General features: G+C 34.7%; 1 protein-coding gene across 2 annotated transcripts in view; it reads left to right on the plus strand.

Annotated features, from left to right (window-relative positions):
• Positions 1-3446: 3446 nt before the first annotated feature.
• Positions 3447-21276, plus strand: part of LOC145304740 (excitatory amino acid transporter 3-like) — a 39512-nt gene continuing 21682 nt past the window's right edge. For both annotated transcript variants that reach the window (XM_080146706.1, XM_080146705.1), the window contains exons 1-6: positions 3447-3559; positions 4856-4916; positions 5887-5984; positions 6518-6586; positions 7167-7214; positions 11310-11400. In XM_080146706.1, the coding sequence (XP_080002832.1) occupies positions 3469-3559; positions 4856-4916; positions 5887-5984; positions 6518-6586; positions 7167-7214; positions 11310-11400 (458 nt within the window). In that variant the 5' untranslated portion in view covers positions 3447-3468. The remainder of the gene's footprint in view (positions 3560-4855; positions 4917-5886; positions 5985-6517; positions 6587-7166; positions 7215-11309; positions 11401-21276) is intronic.

A 21276-nucleotide genomic window follows, 5' to 3' on the forward strand; every position in this document is an offset into this window, starting at 1 on the left:
ACAGGATGTCTATCTGTTTGTCTGTTTGTGTGTCTGTGTGTTTGTACCGAAGGATCTCGCTAACCGCAGAACCAATCGGGTTCTCCTTAACAGGGTAGCTTCTCATAGGTCCCGGGAAGGTGTATAATTATTTTGGAGTACCACCGTGCCAAGAGAAATCACTAAAAATGGAAAATTTTTAAAATATTCTTAGAGACTTCAACGCAACATAGAAATTAGACATACATATTTGAAATAAAAAAAAAACACATTTAAAGTGCCACTAGAGGCCTCTAGGGGCGTAGCCGCTAGTCTAATATATAAAGTAGTAAGCTTTTTTGTCTGTACCGAAGGATCTCGCTAACCTCTGAACCGATATTGTTTTCCTTTACAGTGAAGCTTCTTAAAGATCCAGGGAATGTTTTTAACCATTATTGGGGAGGGTATCTCCACTCTCCCAATAAAAATGAACCCCCCCCCACCAAAATTTTTTTTTATTAATTCTTTTTAAAACTCAAATTGAACATAAGTGGGGAGGGTCAACTTTCCCCCTCCTACCATAAATTTCAGTGGGGCCTTCTATGGGCGTAGCCGCCAGTTGAATTTATTGGATTAACAATCTTAACATGTAAATGAATTAATGTAAACCCCATCAAAATAGCTTAAATCCTGCTCTGTACCTTTTTTCTTATAAAAACTGATCTGAAAATTTGTTTGTCTGTCTGTCTCGAGAAAACGTGATTTTCTCGACTGTTATTAGAGATAGACAGCTGAAATGTCTTGATTTAATAAGAATGATTTCTTAAACTTTTTTTTATCTTGCGTCCATCTCTAATGCTATTATAATGGGAAAACTTTGATATAAGTGGATATTTGCTCTTTCTATTTAGTTTTTTTTATATTTGAATACTTGTTACATTTTTCTTCCAAGCTACTTATGAAGTTTGTCATCCTTGTTTTAGAATTATTTCAACCCCCACAATTGGATGCAATCATCCATGTATTAATTTTCACAGAGATAGGGGACATTGGGCTGTTTGTTTATAACACAAGTCCCCAATGTTTTATAATAACTTTTTCTTTTTCGTTGGTTTAGCAACTTTTGATTGGTTCGTTTATTAAATTAAGTGCTCATACGTTTCAACAACTAATTTTAATCTACAGAACGGCTAATTTTGCGTAATATCATTGGAAATGGACATCAATATATAAGCCATTGTCTTATCCCTTTAGATCCCTGATTAATTTTTAAGAAAATCTAAAGAGATTAGGTATATCCCCTAAACAATATTATATTCAGTCTGTTCAACCATGTAATCTTGTGGAAACGGAAATTATTCGTGATTTTTTTTTGGTTTATATCAAATGAGTTTTCATGGCGTAATGTGGTATGCGGCAACTCTGGGCCATGTAGAAACCAAGACATTATAGTGATGCTACGCACCCAGCTAAATCCTGTTATTCTACAATTGTAAAGCCACCTGAAAATATGTTAGATAACGGTATTGATTTCATCTCTCAGTTGTCCTGCAAATGGAGGGAGGGGTGTTACCCCTCCCTCTCCCTTCTTAAGCACAGGAACCTTCCCCTTCAACCACCAAGTTATCAGCACCACCTCAGCCCTGAGGATAAAGGATCTAAGCCTTCCCTCACCTGATAGAATCACCCCCACACAGACTGTTGTTGTCACAGTAATCATCAAACCTTCCCTTTTAGTACCCAGACCTACCACTCAACCCCTCTATGCTTATCTACCTATTGTGCTGTTCCATGGGCTATCCTGCCTCCCCCGGACAGGGATAGCCATCTACCTAACCATTGCAAATATCTATGTTTTACTTGTATGATTTACCTTTAACTATCTTTATTCCTAATCCATATGTATTTATATTATGTTGTACAACTTTAGTAATCCTTAGACCTTCAATAAAGAAACAACTGAATAGACTCTGTTTATTATTTAGTGATTGCTAGAGAAGCGTAGCTTCTCTATAGTATAGGTGTCCACGTCTGTTCACACTGCCGTAGTCATTTGAACTCTGGTGTCTGCCATTTATCCTAGGCGGATACCACAGTAACATAACACAAAGCATAAAACAATTTTAACTATTTACAAAAATAGTCATGGCTGATTTCTTTTTTAGAGATTAAACAAAAGTTTCAATGGATAATATGTTATTAACAGACATGCCTTTTCTAATGACACTATAAGTGTTATTAATTAGATTCTCCTAAAAAGTTTTTGGTACTTTTATTTAATTTTGATTGATTGGTTCAAACTAGCAGTCTCCAAACTATAAAAAATAAATATACAGATTGCTTAATTTGTTTATCATCATTGGAAATGTACTTTAATTTATCATCCATGTTCCTATCCCTGTAGATCCTAGTATAAACCTATGATTGCTTAATATCTATTCTAGATAAATGCAGAAATACCCAAAAAATACCCATTTTATTACATTTGGTTTAAAGTAGATTTTTGTCAGAGAGAGAGAGAGGGGGGACAATGTGCTGTTTTGTGTTTATTTCACTAGTCCCCAAAATTTATAAATTCATTGGCTTAACAACTTGGGGAACTTTAGTAAATTTTGATTGCTTGGTTATTTTTGTTGAGTATGAATTTTAATCTACATGAGGGGGGATTTTGTGGATAATCATTGGGGATGTACATCAATTTATTGGCCAATGTCTTATTCCTTTAGACCCTGAGAAATACCCAAAACATACCCATTTTTTATTAATACATTTGGTTCAAAGTATATTTTCACATGAATCTAATTGGATAAGACAATGGCCGATAAATTAATGTACATCCCAATAATCATACACAAAATCAGTGGTTGAAACGTTTGAACAATTAACAATAAGAATTCACTAAAGTCCCCAAAGTTTTTAAGCCAAAAAATAAGAAAACTTTATTGTAAAACTTTGGGGACAAGTTTATTAAACAGCCTATTGTCCCTTCTCTCTTTGCAAAATAAACCTATTTTCTTATTACTATATCACATTTGGTTTAAAGTAGATTTTAGTAGATTTTTTTAGGTTGGGTCTTTTACGTCATTTGGAAAAGTCTGGGTTTTTTCTTTAATATTAATCTGAGAAATAGGGGACAATGTGCTGTTTATTACACTAGTCCCCAAAGTTTTATAGTAACGTTTTCTTATTTGTTGACTTAACAACTTTGTGGACTTTTGTGAATTTTGATTGGTTGGTTAATTTGGTTGAGTGTCCAAACGTTTCAACCACTATTTGTAATCATCATTGGGGATGTGCATCAGTTTATCGGCTATTGTCTTATCCCTTTTGATACCTGGCTTCTACATTCATAAGGAACTGTTTGGTTATTTGAAATTTAAAATTTGGGGGGGGAGGGGGTAATCTAATACATTTTTTAAAATTTTTCATTACATAGAAATAAGTGGCCTATCTTTTTCACCAAAAATTTTAACAACATAATGCAGCTTATTTACTTTCAGATTTGTAACAATGAAAATGTTTAAAATAAGGAAGGAGAAAATGGGCGGGGTGCTGATGGAAAATTTGCTCACTATAGCAACATTTGCAGGAGTTATTATAGGTTAGTACAATGTTAGAGATAGATAGATAGATAGTTAGATAGATACAGACAGATAGATAGATAGATAGATAGATAGATAGATAGATAGATAGATAGATAGATAGATAGATAGATAGATAGATAGATAGATATATAGATAGATAGATAGATAGATAGATAGATAGATGGATAGATGGATAGATGGATAGATAGATAGATAGATAGATAGATAGATGGATAGATAGATAGATAGATAGATAGATAGATAGATAGATAGATAGATAGATAGATAGATAGATAGATAGATAGATAGATAGATAGATATATAGATAGATAGATAGATAGATAGATAGATAGATGGATAGATGGATAGATGGATAGATAGATAGATAGATAGATAGATAGATAGATAGATAGATATATGATAGATAGATAGACAGATAGATAGACAGATAGATAGATACAAACAGATGGTCGGGGTATTGATATAAAACTTGCTCACTATAGCAACTTTTGCAGGTGTTATTATAGGTTGGTAGATAGACATATAGATAGATAGATATAGATAAATAGATAGACAGATAGATAGATAGATATATAGATAGACAGATAGACAGATAGACAGATAGACAGATAGACAGATAGACAGATAGACAGATAGACAGATAGACAGATAGACAGATAGACAGATAGACAGATAGACAGATAGACAGATAGACAGATAGATAGATAGACAGATAGATAGATAGATACAGAAAAATGGGCGGGGAAAATTTGCTCACTATAGCAACATTTGCAGGATTTATTGTAGGTTGGTGCATTGCATTGTTGGGGATAGATAGATAGATAGTTGGAAAGATAGATAGAAAAATTGATAGATATATGAGGTAAAATAACTAGGTAAAAAGTAAGATAGGTAGATATATAAGTAGGTTGATTTAAGGTTGAATTGATAGATAGATAGATAGAAAGAAATATTTAGATAAATGGATAAATGGATAAATTGATGGACATTTGATAGATAATACATAGAAAGTTATTTTGGATAGGTGTATAGGTGGATACAACGACTTATTAGAGACAGGCGATAATTAGTGATCGACAGACAGACAGTTAAAGAGATGAATATTCACATAGATACAGACAAATAGACAGATACAAAGAAATATACAAAAAGCAAACAGATAGAGAAACATATTCGACAATTTATTGGACACACAAATAATCAAGCCTACCAATATACAACGCTATAATTCAATTTTTGTATAGGTAGTTTGATAGATAGATATGTAACACTATAATTTATTTTTAATGAAGGTATTGGCGTTGGAGTTGGAATTAAAAACCATGAAGATCCAACAAATCCCTGGTTACCCAGGTAACAAACATCTTTCCAGTATGGAAAATCATGTATAACATAGTTATACAGCAAGTTTTCACGAGTATTAAAATGTAAATCATATGCTTAATACCTGATTTAATCTAATAATTTTTCATTTTAAAATTCGCGGAAAGTTGCCTATAGCACGTTGTGATAAATAACTATTCCAATTATTTCCACTGGATTAAAACCTGTTCACAGCCAAACTGATAAATCACGTATTGTATTTTAGACAATTTTCCACGAATTATAAAATAAAAAATTGGCTCCGTTTGATCAATAAAACTGGAATTTTATTTTATATTAAAAAGTATGACTTATAATCAAAACTTAAAATAATATTTATCTATTAAAAATGTCTTATAATATTATTTTTTGTAGGGATGTAATGTACCTGAAATTCATTGGAACCCTTTTTCTGAACATGTTAAAAAGTGTCATTATTCCACTTATAACATTTTCTCCAAAATATTGTAAATATAAAAGTAGCTTAAAACCTGTCTAAAAGCAGTCCAAACGACATTGATGTTTTATACTTAATTATGCTCCATATCGATGGGGACGTTGATAAGAAGTTTTAGCAATCTATCTTTTATAGAAGCCAAGAAATTCATAATATTAGTTTGTTTTTATTATAGGGATGTAATGTACCTAAAATTTATTGGAATCCTTTTCTGAACATGTTAAAAGTTTCGATCATTCCACTTATTATAACATTCTCCCCAAAACATTGAAAATATAAAAGTAGCTAAAAACCTGTCTAAAAGCTGTTCGATCGACATGGATGTTTTATACTTTATTATGCTCCATATCGATTGGGACGTTGACAAGAAGTTTCAGCCTTGTATCTTTTATAGGATCCGAGAAAATCACGTTTCCCCTAAAAAGTTTAAGACAGTCGGGCATATAAAATTATTGAGTAGTTTTGCTACTTAAAATGTCCTATAATAATAATTTTTTTTCATAGGGATGTAATGTACCTGAAATTTATCGGAACCCTTTTTCTTAACATGCTGAAAAGTGTCATCATTCCACTTATTATACCATCACTCATTGCCTCAATAGGTAACTATATTTGTAGAGTAGCTGCTCACCCGAAACCGTGGCTCAACACGTAGCGTATCCGCTTATCATCGAGGAGGTGATAGGTTCGAATCTAGGCCAGACACCACGTCATAACTAAAGATGTTGCTATGTCGCGCATCTGACAAAGGTCATGCAATCAAAGAGTTGGTTGTCTGTTGGATGTTACTTAACCTAATGTCCTTGAGTGTTTGAATATCGCATCCCATTACAAGCGGATAATCACTTAAAAATCGAACCCCACCCTAATTAAGTAATAGGTAATAATAAGTTATTTGTAGAGTAGCACCTTTATAGTTTACTTCGTTTAGCATATAATTTTTGAATCATTTAAACAGTCCGTGATTAGAGGAAGAAATATGATTTTTTGCCGCATTCAGTGATAGATTTCTTTTTTTAGTAAAGTGTTTTGTTTTAATGACCTACGTTAGTAATTGTTATTGCTATCTGTGTAATAAAACTATCATCATTATTAGATAAAAAAAAACATAAATTGAAATATGAATACTTTTTAGGATCCTTGGATCTGTCCTTGTCTGGAAAAATTGGTCTACGAGCTATTGTCTACTATATGGCCACTACAAGTAGGTGCAGTTTTTCCCAAAGATCTAAAGGGATAAGACAATTGCTGATAATTTGATGTACATTCCCAATGATGATACTCAAAAATACACCTTCAGTAGATTACAATTAGTTTTTGAAACATTTGAACACTTAAATAAAAAAACAACCAATCAAAAGTCACTGAAGTCCCCAAAGTTGTTAAGCCAACGAATAAGAAAACCTTATTATAAAACTTTGGGGACTAGTGTAATAAACAGCCATTGTCCCATTTCTCTCTGGGAAAAATTTATAGCTACTACAAGTAGGTGCATTTGTTACGTGCGTGCATAGGGTTTTGCCTTGGAGGTGTAGACATTGGGTAATGATAATATTATGGGGAGTGTTGACACCCCCTTTCGCACGCTTATGCTTTAAAACAATTCTTGTGTAATATGTACTGTACAATATTCAACTTAAAAATATTTTGGTATCGGTACATTGTAAATAGCCCATAACCTGCGTTGAACATCTTCAAATCAACACTTGAAAATATAAAATTTTGCTGTACAAAAGAACATACATCATAGCACTAGATTTAAATTAACATTATTAATATTTTAGTATTTGCTGTTATTCTCGGCATCATTCTGGTAGTGAGTATTAAACCAGGTAGGTAATTCTTTTTCCAGTGTGGCTTCCAAACCGATTAATATCCGGTGGATTAGAACCGGTTCTTAGCTATACTGCTATCCGCGGAAAGCTGTCTGTGATACGATGTTATTCTTGGCATCATACTAGTAGTGAGTATTAAACCAGGTAGGTAATTAATTTTCCAAACCTATTAAAAGGACTCTCCACAGAAAAATCAACTTTGAATTTTTGAAAATCTAACCTGAAATTATTATTCTCTGTTCAATTTTAGGCATTTTTTGTTTTTGTTGCATCGCGATCGAAGCCCTTTGAAATTTTTTACCTCCTTTAAGTGAATCCTCCCGCCATTTAATTTGTGCTGCTTTAGTGATTTTTAGCTTCTATTTTTGCCGCCGTTGCCGCATTCATCGCCCTTCTCCGCCGCTACTCCGCTGTACGTCGCTTTTTAATACATGCTCCTCTCTCCCTTGTTCAGAAATTAAATGGAGGCTGGGGGTGTTGTGTATAGCTACGTACGCAATGTATAGCGGAGTAGCGGCGGAGAAGGGCGATGAATGCGGCAACTGCGGCAAAAGATGGTTATATTTGGCGGAGGCGAACACAAAATGGAGGCGGCAGGATTGTCCAGTCAAGGAAGAGGATAAATCGTAGAGCGGCCGGTTGCAATGGAGCAAATGTTCTTTAGCGGCGAACATATATTGAGTGGAGGAAAGTGTAGTATATATTGTTATAGCGGCAGTACAAATAGGCGGCGGACAAAATTTTCAAAGGGCTTCGATCGCGATGCCACAAAAACAAAAAATGCCTAAAATTGAACAGAGAATAATAGTTTCAGGTTAGATTTTCAAAAATCCAAAGTTGATTTTTCTGTGGAGAGTCCTTTTAATATCCTCTGAATTAGAACCAGTTCTCGGCCATACTGGAAATTATTCTATCGCATTGTATTATATCCAGTTTTCTACGAATAATAAAATAAAAAATCATGTGTTTAATAAAGTTTTGTTACCCAGGGCCTTCGGCTCCTAGGGTCTAACAAAACCGGAATTAATCCTATAGTATATCGTTTTATTATCCGCGGAAAGCTGTCTATGATACGATGCAATAAATAACTATTCATATTTGTTTGCTTTGTTGTATTATTTCCAAAGGCGAAGCTCTTATACTTTGTTTTTGCCTTCCGTATGTCAGTATCGTCCTATCAATTTTAAGCCTTGCATGATATTTCTTCAATAATCTTTCCAAAAAAGAAACCTGTCTACATTACTCGTGCGTTAGTTTGTCAAAATCGTTTTATCAATTTTAAACTTTACCAGTTTTACTCAACATTAAAATTCCTACCACTTTATTTACCCTTCTGTAGATTAAAATTAGTAGTTGAAACGTTTGAACACTCAACTAAATGAACGACCCAATCAAAGTCCCCAAAGTTGTTAAGCCAACGTATTAGAAAACTTTGATATAAAACTTTGGGGACTAGTGTAATAAATAAACCATTGTCCCCTCTCTCTCTCTCTCAATTTTCGTTTGTCACGTTGTGTGATATGCTAATCTTTGGATTAGTGGATGTTGTCAACCTTGTTATTATGTTATAAAATTTTCACTTGCATTAATTCCAAGGTTTTTTAAAACACGAACACTAAAAACTATACTTATTACTCAGGGATCTAAAGGGATAAGACAATGGCCGATAAATTAATGTATATCCCAATCTTTATACACACAATTTCCCCTACTGTAAATTACAATTAGTGGTTGAAACGTTTGGACACTCAACTTAATAACCAAACCAATCAAATTCAATGAAAAAAGTTTTTAATTCAATGAATAAGGAATGTTATTATAAATCTTTGAAGACTAGTAATAAACAGCCTAATGTCTCTCTGCCTTATCATGTTTGTTATATAAAATCAAAATCATTATATTCAAATGCTTCAATGCAGGGATCTAAAGGGATATCACAATTTTAGTAAATTCCCAATGTTAATACACAAAATTACTCCTTCTGTAAATTACAATAAGTGGTTGAAATTTTTGTATACTCAACTAAATAAACCAACCAATCAAAATTCTAAGTCTCCAAAGTTGATAAGCCAACAAATTAAAAACATTATTTTAAAACTTTAGGGACTAGTGTAATAAACAGTCCATTGTCCCCTCTCTCTCTCTCTGCCTTGTCATGCTTGTTATATAGAATTAAAATCATTATATTCAAAGCTCAATACTTCAATGTCAAAATCGCTTTATTTAAACTGTTAAATCATGCTCTTGAATAAATTGAACTAATTCTAAATTTTATAAATACACAAATATTACTTTTATAATGTATTCAACTTGAATAAATAAAATATATTTATATCATATAATCAATTGTAAAAGAGCTTTAAACTTTAAAAGTAAGAGAAATTTAGAACTCTTTCTGTTGTAACTGGACAAAGTGTCTTAAAAATCAGTCATGTGACGTCACAAAAATGAGGGAGATGAGAGGATATGTAGGAAAGAAACGTCCTATTTACTAAGTATATTTGCGATTACTTTTATTTAATGAAATCTTCCAATTTTTAACATTTACAAAACGGCCTGCTTTATTGCATCAAGATCCATGACAGATCTATATAGGAAATAAACGTCTATAAATGAGCTCGAGTCTTCCAATGGTAAAGTGTTTAAAACTCATAGTGCTCCAATAATCCTCATTAAACTCTCATTGACCAAAGCGATAAGACCTTTATTCTATTTGTTTATGGAATGAATTAAGTTGTTCACTTCATGTTGATATTTGAATTACATTGAAGTATTTAATCCTTTTTTCATAAATAAAAAATTTACGTTCATAATAGAGTAAATCGAAGAAAACTTTATTTTAAAAGAATTCAATTGTGGCGACACTTCCTTTGTGTTAAAATATTAAAACTAAAATTTTAATCATATTAACCCTTTGGTGATGGTAATGTGAAAAAAATATAATTGAAAAAAAGCTTTTTAAAATCATTTAAATTAATAAATATTTACTTCTTTCTTTTAGATAGTAATGGCGGGGGAGGAAAATTGATTTATTGAGAAATAGATAAATAGATATATACTTATAGAAAACTAGCCAATAGCGATATAGTTATATTGAGCCAACTCTAGTAAAAGATATGGTAAATCCCTCATATTTATGTCGTCGCATGGCTGATTTTTGAGACACCTTGTCCAGTTACCTATTTGTTTCTCTCTTTCTCTCTCTCTCTCTCTCTCTCTCTCTCTCTCTCTCTCTCTCTCTCTCTCTCTCTTTCTTTCTTTCTCTTTCTCTTTCTCTTTCTCTTTCTCTTTCTCTTTCTCTTTCTCTTTCTCTTTCTCTTTCTCTCTCTCTCTCTCTCTCTCTCTCTCTCTCTCTCTCTCTCTCTCTCTCTCTCTCTCTCTCTTTCTTTCTTTCTCTTTCTCTTTCTCTTTCTCTTTCTCTTTCTCTTTCTCTTTCTCTTTCTCTCTCTCTCTCTCTCTCTCTCTCTCTCTCTCTCTCTCTCTCTCTCTCTCTCTCTTTCTCTCTCTTAAGGAGTAGACCATCCCTCTTTTTAAATTTTAGCATTTAAATTTCTCTCGGGAGGTTGGTGTTACCCTCCCCCAAAATAGCTAAAAACATTCCCCCTACATATGAAAAGTTATCCTGTAAATTAGAAGCATATCAGTTCAGCAGTTGGCGGGATCATTTTGTACAGACAGATACACACACACACACACAAACATCCTTTTACTTTTATGTAAGGATTGGTTACTTTCTTAACTAATTTCATAATATAGGTGTAGCACCTGAATCTGCAAACAGTACCCGAGTTGCGAGATCCTTCGGTACGGACAGACAGACACAGATCATGTTACTTTTGATCACTTTCTTAATATTTTCATAATATAGGTGTGACAGAAGAATCTGGAAACAGTACCCGAGTTGCGAGATCCTTCGGTACATACAGACAGACACAGATCCTGTTACTTTTGATCACTTTCTTAATATTTTCATAATATAGGTGTGACAGAAGAATCTACAAACAGTACCCGAGTTGCGAGATCCTTCGGTACAGACAGACAGACACAGATCCTGTTACTTTTGATCACTTTCTTAATATTTGTATAATATAGGTGTGACAGAAGAATCAGGAAACAGTAACGTGACCGACACAAAACACCAGAGGAATGTGACTACAGCTGATACTATGATGGATTTGGTCAGGTAATATATTTATTTAGTTTCATTACTTGTCACAAGGTGTCTCTCTCCTAAATTACAGTAGATGATACTATGATGGATTTGGTCAGGTAATATATTTATTTAGTTTCATTACTTGTCACAAGGTGTCTCTCTCCTAAATTACAGTAGATGATACTATGATGGATTTGGTCAGGTTATTAATTTATTTAGTTTCATTACTTGTCACAAGGTGTCTCTCTCCTAAATTACAGTAGATGATACTATGATGGATTTGGTCAGGTTATTAATTTATTTAGTTTCATTACTTGTCACAAGGTGTCTCTCTCCTAAATTACAGTAGATGATACTATGATGGATTTGGTCAGGTTATTAATTTATTTAGTTTCACTACTTGTCACAAGGTGTCTCTCTCCTAAATTACAGTAGATGATACTATGATAAGATAAGATAAGATTTATTTCCTCTAAGGTGCATATAATTAGGGCGAGTTACTAATAAAGTTTACAATTTTTGACTATTAGGTTTCTTCCTGAAAAAGATTGCATATTAATAAGTTACTAAGTTTCTTCCTGAAAGAGATTGCAGGCAAGATAATTAATAAATAAATACATATTATAGAACACAACTTTCATTGTGGTAGATAAATAATCAGATTGTAATTTATTAGCATATTAAGATTCTGTAGTACATTTACTATTTATGTACCTAGCTCAGGGTTGTAGTGAACTTCTCCTTCCCCGTTCACCTACATTTTACATTTTACTATACAATTTATATATAATTTGAACACTGAGCAAGCTGTGAAGCGAGTGGATGGCTTAACCCCGGCCGGGGTTGTTGAACCGCAGTTCTTCGTGGCGCTTACCAAATCGTTTCAGAGCTTAGAAAATAGTTGTAACAATTTTAGTTACTTAACTAGACATATAAAGACATATATAAAACTACTATACTAAGGTATGCTGAATATACCATCTAACAATCATTCCACTAGAATCCATACGGGGTTTCCAAAAATAAGACCAATACAATTATGTTATCGGTGCCATGGAAGTTGGCCATGTTTTTATTCCCGTTATAAACTGCGACTCCCACCGCCCTAACGTTCCCGGATTTAATGATTTTAAGAACTGAGTATTTTAAATCCCGTGGGATTTTAGTCCCACATTTCTTTGATACCTGCTAATTTATTTCCGAACCGACACTATATTCCTACATCCCTGTGGCGTTTATTAAATAAGAATAAATTTACATATTTGGGTTTTTCGTTAAGTAAAAACTTGAGGGCTTGATGGATTTTAAACATTGCAATAACAAGGATTACATATGTACGGTGGGCGCGCATATGTACCTAGTAAAGTAAGGAGAAAATGAAGAATATTATCTGAAAAAACTAAGTAAAAATTTAGTAAAAAAGGAAAACTAAAAGAAGATTTTGAGTATTTAGAGAAAAACCGACTTAACTAGACTTTCATTTAAGTTATTTAAGTGGCGACGTGCATTGGCAGTTTTAATATCGTGTGTAAGTATGTTCGGCTAGGTTTGTTATAGAGTGGCTTTGCTACTTTGAAATGTAATTCTTATTTAAGTTTGATATTAAGAATGTGCTTTTTTGTTTGATTCTATTTAAGAAGGATAAAAAATCATTTTTAGAAACACATCAGTTTACTGGAATTGTTCTTCGAGTGAAGATTCTTTTATAAGGATTAATAAGACGTTAAGACGTTAAGACTTAAGAAGAGAAATTTTGACTGTAGAGAAGTTTGACATCAAGGACTGGAAATAGAGATAGAGAAGGAGATGGCAGGTTTGGCGCTCGAGTGGCTGCGCACCAGAGTTCTGACCGCGGCGGCCGGTCCTTGGAGTAACTTATCTGGGCGTTTAACAAACGCTTCTTTGTTGGCAGAGTTTTATCTCTGGGAGGTTCAAATTGAGGACGATGTTTACATCGAAATGGCTGGGGTTTATGACGAGATAAATGAGCTGCGCTCATTTATCTTTGTCAGGCAACCCCGCAGCTTGACAGGCCACCTGTCCGGGCTGTGCTCTTTGCGGCGCACACAAGCCGCCGTCCTTATCGTCGAAGGAAGGCTTTTGGTGTGCGCGGAAAGATGCGCTCAGACTCTTAGTGCGCGGCGTCAGTCACCTTATCTGCCAGAAGTTGTTGACGCTAATGAGGATTAAATGACTGAGTGATCTGATCTGAGGAGGAACTGACCGACGGTATGGCTGAGTGAGAAGGGTGGAAGAAGAGTTTGAGGAGAGAGAGTGAGCTAGAGACTAAAGACTAAAAGACTAAGTGAATGGATTTAAGTTAGGTTGAACACCTGTAAATATTGACGCCTAATTTAGTGATGAATGTATAAATGAAAGAATTGGAAATATGTATCAACCAATCGTTTAGATATTTTAGTAGTTAGAGTCTGCTAGAGTCACCTTACTCTGGTGCTTAATACCTATGTAACCGCAGCAACAACTAAATAAATAAAAAGTGCATGAAAAAAAAGTTTTGATTTGTTTGTATAAAATTGTTAAAATAAATAACCTCTCCAAATTAATGGATTAATTATTCACGTTAACAATCCTCTGCTGTTGCTGTTGTAAGTAACTTACGTCGTTGTATATCCAACCTCACAAAAAACTAATACCTCAACAACTTAATAACGCCAATGCTACTCTATAACTGGGTGTTTCCGTGCACAAATATAAGATTTTTTTCCGGCGATGCCAGAAATAAAATAAGATAGTTAAGAATGACAATGGAATTGATGAAGTTAATGATTGATGGAGAAAAGGATTCTGGTGATATTTGATGAATATAATGAGTATGAATAAACATAATTAAGTTTAAAAAGTTAAGATTTTGGGAATTTGGTGAAATTTTGTAGGAAGCACTGTATACCCCCCCCCCCCCCCTAGCTACCCGGGTGAGAGATCGGATCTTACAGATCCTATTTTTTGATTTTTGAGTTTAAGGCATAGATAAATAAATATTAGAACACTTACCATTAGTAGAAATAAGTGATTTTTGTTTTTTATAGGTACCTACGTAAAATCAATTTGGTTAAGAAAGTAGGTGAAACATTTTCTATTGAATTCTTTTTCATTTACTATTTGTTTTATATTGTTGGGGAGACTGTTAAAAATTGTGGGAAAAGAATGAAGGGGTGAATTTAGTAAAAAATTTCTATTTGCTCCATTTGCGTATGCAAAATTATTTACATTTCTTGTGTTGTACCTGTGGCGATCACGGGAGATTTCCCAGGTATTATTAAAAATTTCTGGCTGTAAGCCGTGTAGGTACCTATACATAAATTTACAGACATTAAATTTAATTAATAGATTAATGGGTAAAATCCCATTACTTTTAAAATATTCTGCTGTGTGTGCTCTACTGGGTAAGTTTTCTATGATTCTTACTGCTGCCTTCTGGATTTTCAAAATTGGATTTAAAAGATAGGCTGGACAGGCTGTAAAGAGAAGGCAGCAGTATTCCACATTTGCCTTAATATAGCTGGAATATAAAATCTTTAAGTGTTTCTTATCAAGAAAGTGGCGCATAACGCGCATAGAATAAATAATCTTTGAAATTTTTGCATGTACTTTTTTAAGGTGATAAGAAAACTTTAATTTTGTATCCAGACTGATTCCTAAGTGCTTTACAAAACCCTCATTATTATCATCTACAAGGTTTAATTTTGTGATCTTTTCAGGGATGCTTTCACCTACGTTGTTCATGTCTATGTAGACATTGAATTCCGTTTTCAATTGAATTTCTTCAGGGGTAAGATTTTCTCTGGGGGAAGTAAAGACCATAACTTTGGTCTTGAGGGGATGGATTAAGAGTTCATTTGCGTTATACCAGGCGGTCAGCTTAGGGATAGTTGTTTTTGCGAGTTCAATCAATTCCGCTAATGAATTCCTTTCCATGAAGGTTAGGGCATCATCAGCGAAAAGATTAATGAAAACTTCTGGGCTACAATTTGCAAGATCATTTATGAAAATTAAAAATAATACTGGGCCAAGGACTGACCCCTGTAATACGCCTATGATAATCTCTTCCAATGTAGATGAAAACAGCCCCTTAAAGTACACCTTTTGACGCCTATTACTATAATATGAATGGAACCATTGTAGTGGTAATCCCCTAATCCCTGCATTCTTTAACTTTTCAAACAACAGATTTCTAGGGATCATGTCGAAACACTTCCGTATGTCCAAAAATATGGACATACAGGAATTGTTTCGACCTAGGCACTGAGTGATCATATTTGAGAGGTCAAGAACATTATGGTAAGTTGAAATGTTTTTCCTGAACCCAAATTGTCTGCAGTTAAAAAAGTTTTTTTCATCCAAAAAATTTACCAAGCTATCGCATACGTATTTTTCCAGGGGCTTGCTTAGGTTATCAATCAATGATATACCACGATGGTTATCCCTCTGATTGAGTGAACCTGATTTGTGGAGGACAATAATTTTGCTTATCTTCATTCCATCAGGAAAAATGCCAGATTGGAGGGAAAGGTTATAGATATGGCAAAGGGGGTGTGTGATAACATCCGCACAACGGGAAATTAAGAACATACTTACATCGTTAATGTCTGTGGACCTTTTGGGCCTGATGTTTCTTATCAAATTTATTACTTTGAAAGGATAGAGAGGTTCAAAAAAGATTGAGTCTTGGATGGGGGGGGGGTAAATATTCTGCAAAATTTTTTTCTGTTGTTGGGATCTCAGGTTTAAGGGAGGTTCCAATCTGGCTAAAATAGGAATTGAATTCGTTAGCGATAGCTTGGTCACCCTCTACTTTCCTATCCCCGACCTCCAAATATGAACACTCAGCACTCTTTTGATCAAATCCTAGCATATCTTTTAAACAACGCCATAATTTTTTACTGTCTCTGCCGCAATTTCTTATATTTGATCTATAGTATTCAAGTTTTGCACGTCGTACATTTCTATTGTAAGAGTTTCTATAAGAGTTATACAACAGCTCACTTTCCCTTGTTCTTTCCCTAAGAAAATTGTCATGGAGGGTGTGTTTGTGCTCCCTCATTCTCAAGAGGTACTCGTTCATGAAGGGCTGTTGGGGCTGGACCCTTAAGTTTTTTTTGACTTTTACAATGGGGCATAAGGTGTTGTATAACTCAAGAAACTTTACTATAAAATTACTATAGGCAACATTGACGTCATTTTGGTTAAGTACATTTGACCAATCGGTACTGAAAAGTGCGTCATTCAGTGAATTAATGTTATCATCGCCTAGCAACCTTTTTTCATAAGAATCAGGTTGTTTTGGTTTTTTGTTAGCATTAATTCTATACGCATTTATCAGCAACAAGTGGTCACTTATTTGTGATGTTAAGACACAAGACAACATAAGATTTGGAATAAAATTACCAACACCAAAAATGTCAATCAAAGTTGAAGTGTTTTTTGTGATTCTAGTGGCTCTGGTAATTGTATTCAAAATGCCGTTGAAATTTAATGACTCTAGCAGACGCATACTTGGGCTGTTGTTTTCATTAATCTTGAACAAATCAAGATTAATGTCTCCAACAATAAAAAACGGTAGGTTGAGTGACATAATCCTATCCAATAGTTCAAGGTAAATTTCAAAAAATTCATCAAGTTCAGCATTACTTTGATTAGGCGGTCTATAGGTGTTCAACACCAAGAATTTAAATCCATTAAACGAACATTTGAGACAGATAGATTCACATATACGTTCTTTAAAAGAGATATTGTCAAACATTCTTACTACTTTATAATGTTTTTGTACGAGTAAACCCACCCCTCCCCCCCTTTGTGATTTTCTAAGGTTGACATGCCAGTTATAGCCTTCGATATTATACACATCAAAATTTGCATTGGAATTTGCCCAGAGCTCTTGACATGCAAGAACGCTGGGCCGTATTCCTTTGCAATTAAATTTGTCTATGCACGCCACCAATTCATCAAATTTAGAGTTAATTGATTGACAGTTTAAAGAAAATAAAATTATCAGTTGTTCTCTAAAAGATTTTAATTTAGTTATTGCTTCATTTTCGGACATATATTGACAGTTAATACCAAATTCCTCGTTGAATCCATCAAAATGCTGGCCATAAATAGGGTTTAGGAGGTCTAGTGTCGGGTTAAGATTTAAATTAGCAGGTACCTGTTCATTTAATCCATTAGGGAGGCTTGTAGGGTACTGGTGTGGAGTCTAGGTTTATCGCAGGAGGATTAGCTCGTATATCATCCAGTGGGAACGACTGAAAAACAATATATATCAGCATACATAAAACATAAACATATTTACAATAGTAATAATAGTGAAATAGATAAAACATTTAGTCAGGAGGTGATGTGCCTCCGCTCTTTACTCTTTCCCCCCCCCCCCCCGTGGTGTATTTGCTAGATACAAAATCTGTAATCAATAATTTTAATCTAAATGTTGACATAGGGGGTAGGTAGGTTAAAATAGAGTTAAATTCTATACGTGTGTTTTTTATTCTTTTGACAACGATGACAAGGAGAAAAAAACAGATCAGAATTAATTGTGATACAACATATAACATATGCTGTGTTACATAGAACTAATGGATTAAATTAGTAATTAGTAATAGAGTCTTTGAGGACAGTAAGTATTTGTTATCTGCTCAAAAATAACTATCTATTTATTTTATCTTACTGTCGTTAGTTTTCTTTGCAGTTCTTGCAGGCAGAGATTTCAGTTGTGGTAGCGGCTGCAGTCTAGCTGAGTCCGCTTCTGGCTCCTTGGCTACTGGGCGGGCTGCTGCTGTGGCAGGGGCTGGAGCTGCTGCTACGTTGGATGCTGCTGCTGGAGCTGGAGTTGGAGTCGGCTCGGCTGGGGCATTCTCATCCTCGGCCTCAGGGACATTGGCAGTTGCCGTGTCAGAGGTGGTGGCGGGCTCTAGGGGTGGGAACTCGTCCATGTTGGCAGCGTTGGGAGGAGGTTCAAAGTTATCCTCAAAATCATCCTCTGTGATGAGGGGATTGCAAAACTTTGAGTTAGGGAAGAACGATCCTCTGTCTGTGTAGGGCACGCTGTTGTATTTGATCAGGGGGGGCTCCGTTGATGTGTTGAACAGCTTCTCGGTGCCAGGTATTTGTTTAGTCATACCAATTAGTGTGTCGGCAAATGGATTCAATACTTTTTGCCATTTAGATCCAGACTTGATCTGAAAGGCCACAGTCTCTCCCATTATTTTCGTACGGGAGATCAGCTTAGTTGAGTGCAGAAACGTCTGGACGCTTTTATTCAAGCGCGTCGCGTCATACTGTACTTTCATCATTCTTCCTGGGTAATAAGGTGCAGGGGACACACTCTGGTTGGCTGACTTGTACTGGTTCATCTTAGCTGTATACTCCTCGAGGACGGGACGCTTGGAGATCATTACCGCTTGGAGGTGGACGCGGCTATGAAACCTGAAGATGGCCTGGGGGATCTCCTTCTTCTTGGGGTTGAACGGCAAGTGGTGTGCGTACTCGATGACGTCCCCCCAGTACTGGGGGACGAAATCGAGGAGGCCATTACGGTGGGCTATCTTTAGTGAGGGCAGAATGAGTGTGTTGTATATCTTGAGCATCGTGATCTTCTCACGGCAGTGCGGTGACTGGAAGTTCGTCACCCGCAGGCTCCACGCCCTACTTCTCTGCTCGCGGCAGGAATTCTGAAAGAAGGAATAACGTTTAAAATTGTCATCGTTATTTGCTTGTGTTTCGAATTTACTCTGAAGAACCGCTATACTATCCTTAATCGCTTTTAGAGTTTCTGCCGATATTTGGGCATCCTTAAAATTATCAATTTGTTCAAGTACAGAGATTTTGTCACTAAGTTCGGAAAATTGTTTTTTAACCGCATCTATTTCTTTTTTGTGGCTAGAGATAGTATTAAAAACTTCTTCGTGTCTTACCTTGGCTTTTTTGTTATCATATTCCTCGAATTTTTTGTCAAAAATCACTTCCATTTTTTTCCAAAATTCGGGAGATGATTGTTCCGGCAACATTTTCAAGCGAGTGAAGCCGTGTGGCTAAGATGGAGGTGATTTTGAATGCAGCTAACCAATAGGGTGCGAGGAAATATTGATAACAGCCAATAGCGTGGTTTGTTGTTGACGCTACTTACTATCTAGCCAATGAGAGCACGACACAGATTTGGCCCTCGTATGATGTGGCCAAGTTTAAAATAGAAATAGATAAAATACTGCGGATTTTTATTTCACTTGATTAGGCGATTTTTCACTAGGATAGTATAAAACGGTTTTACACTGGCGATTTTACCTAGACGGCGGTGTAAAATATGGTGCCAAAACTATATACGAGTTTGCCCATGGCTACCATATCTTCCCAGTACCAACACGCGGAGGGACCACGGACGTGGGGTAAAGGGGAAATTAGTAAAGAGCGGGGGGTGTGCTGTACAGACTAGTACACACACATGGGCTAGAGAGAGAGAGATGTTGTTCGCTCCACGCTCTGAACTAAACTAAACTAAACTAAACTAAACTAAACTAAACTAAACTAAACTAAACTAAATGGATTTGGTCAGGTTATTAATTTATTTAGTTTCACTACTTGTCACAAGGTGTCTCTCCTAAATTACAGTAGATGATACTATGATGGATTTGGTCAGGTTATTAATTTATTTAGTTTCATTACTTGTCACAAGGTGTCTCTCTCCTAAATTACAGTAGCTGATACTATGATGGATTTGGTCAGGTAATATATTTATTTAGTTTCATTACTTGTCACAAGGTGTCTCTCTCCTAAATTACAGTAGATGATACTATGATGGATTTGGTCAGGTAATATATTTATTTAGTTTCATTACTTGTCACAAGGTGTCTCTCTCCTAAATTACAGTAGATGATACTATGATGGATTTGGTCAGGTAATATATTTATTTAGTTTCATTACTTGTCACAAGGTGTCTCTCTCCTAAATTACAGTAGCTGATACTATGATGGATTTGGTCAGGTTATTAATTTATTTAGTTTCATTACTTGTCACAAGGTGTCTCTCTCCTAAATTACAGTAGCTGATACTATGATGGATTTGGTCAGGTTATTAATTTATTTAGTTTCACTACTTGTCACAAGGTGTCTCTCTCCTAAATTACAGTAGCTGATACTATGATGGATTTGGTCAGGTAATATATTTATTTAGTTTCATTACTTGTCACAAGGTGTCTCTCTCCTAAATTACAGTAGCTGATACTATGATGGATTTGGTCAGGTTATTAATTTATTTAGTTTCATTACTTGTCACAAGGTGTCTCTCTCCTAAATTACAGTAGATGATACTATGATGGATTTGGTCAGGTTATTAATTTATTTAGTTTCATTACTTGTCACAAGGTGTCTCTCTCCTAAATTACAGTAGCTGATACTATGATGGATTTGGTCAGGTAATATATTTATTTAGTTGCATTACTTGTCACAAGGTGTCTCTCTCCTAAATTACAGTAGATGATACTATGATGGATTTGGTCAGGTTATTAATTTATTTAGTTTCATTACTTGTCACAAGGTGTTTCTCTCCTCAATTACAGTAGCTGATACTATGATGGATTTGGTCAGGTAATTATTATTTTTAGTTTCATTATTTATCACAAGGTGTCTCTCTCCTAAATAATAATTATAATAGCTGATACTATGATGGATTTAGTCAGGTAATTATTATTTTTAGTTTCATTATTTGTCGCAAGGTGTCTCTCTCCTAAATAATAATTACAATAGCTGATACTATGATGGATTTAGTTAGGTTATTATTATATTTAGTTTCATTATATGTCACAAGGTGTCTCTCTCCTAAATTACAATAAATGATACAATGATGGATGGTCAGTTGATTATTCAGGATTTTTCTAACCACTGAATCGTTATGATTCTC

The sequence above is a fragment of the Acartia tonsa genome, chromosome 13 (genome assembly GCF_053477335.1).
Source record: "Acartia tonsa isolate MP-2025a chromosome 13, ASM5347733v1, whole genome shotgun sequence".
In the NCBI taxonomy this organism is placed as follows: Eukaryota; Metazoa; Arthropoda; class Copepoda; order Calanoida; family Acartiidae; genus Acartia; species Acartia tonsa.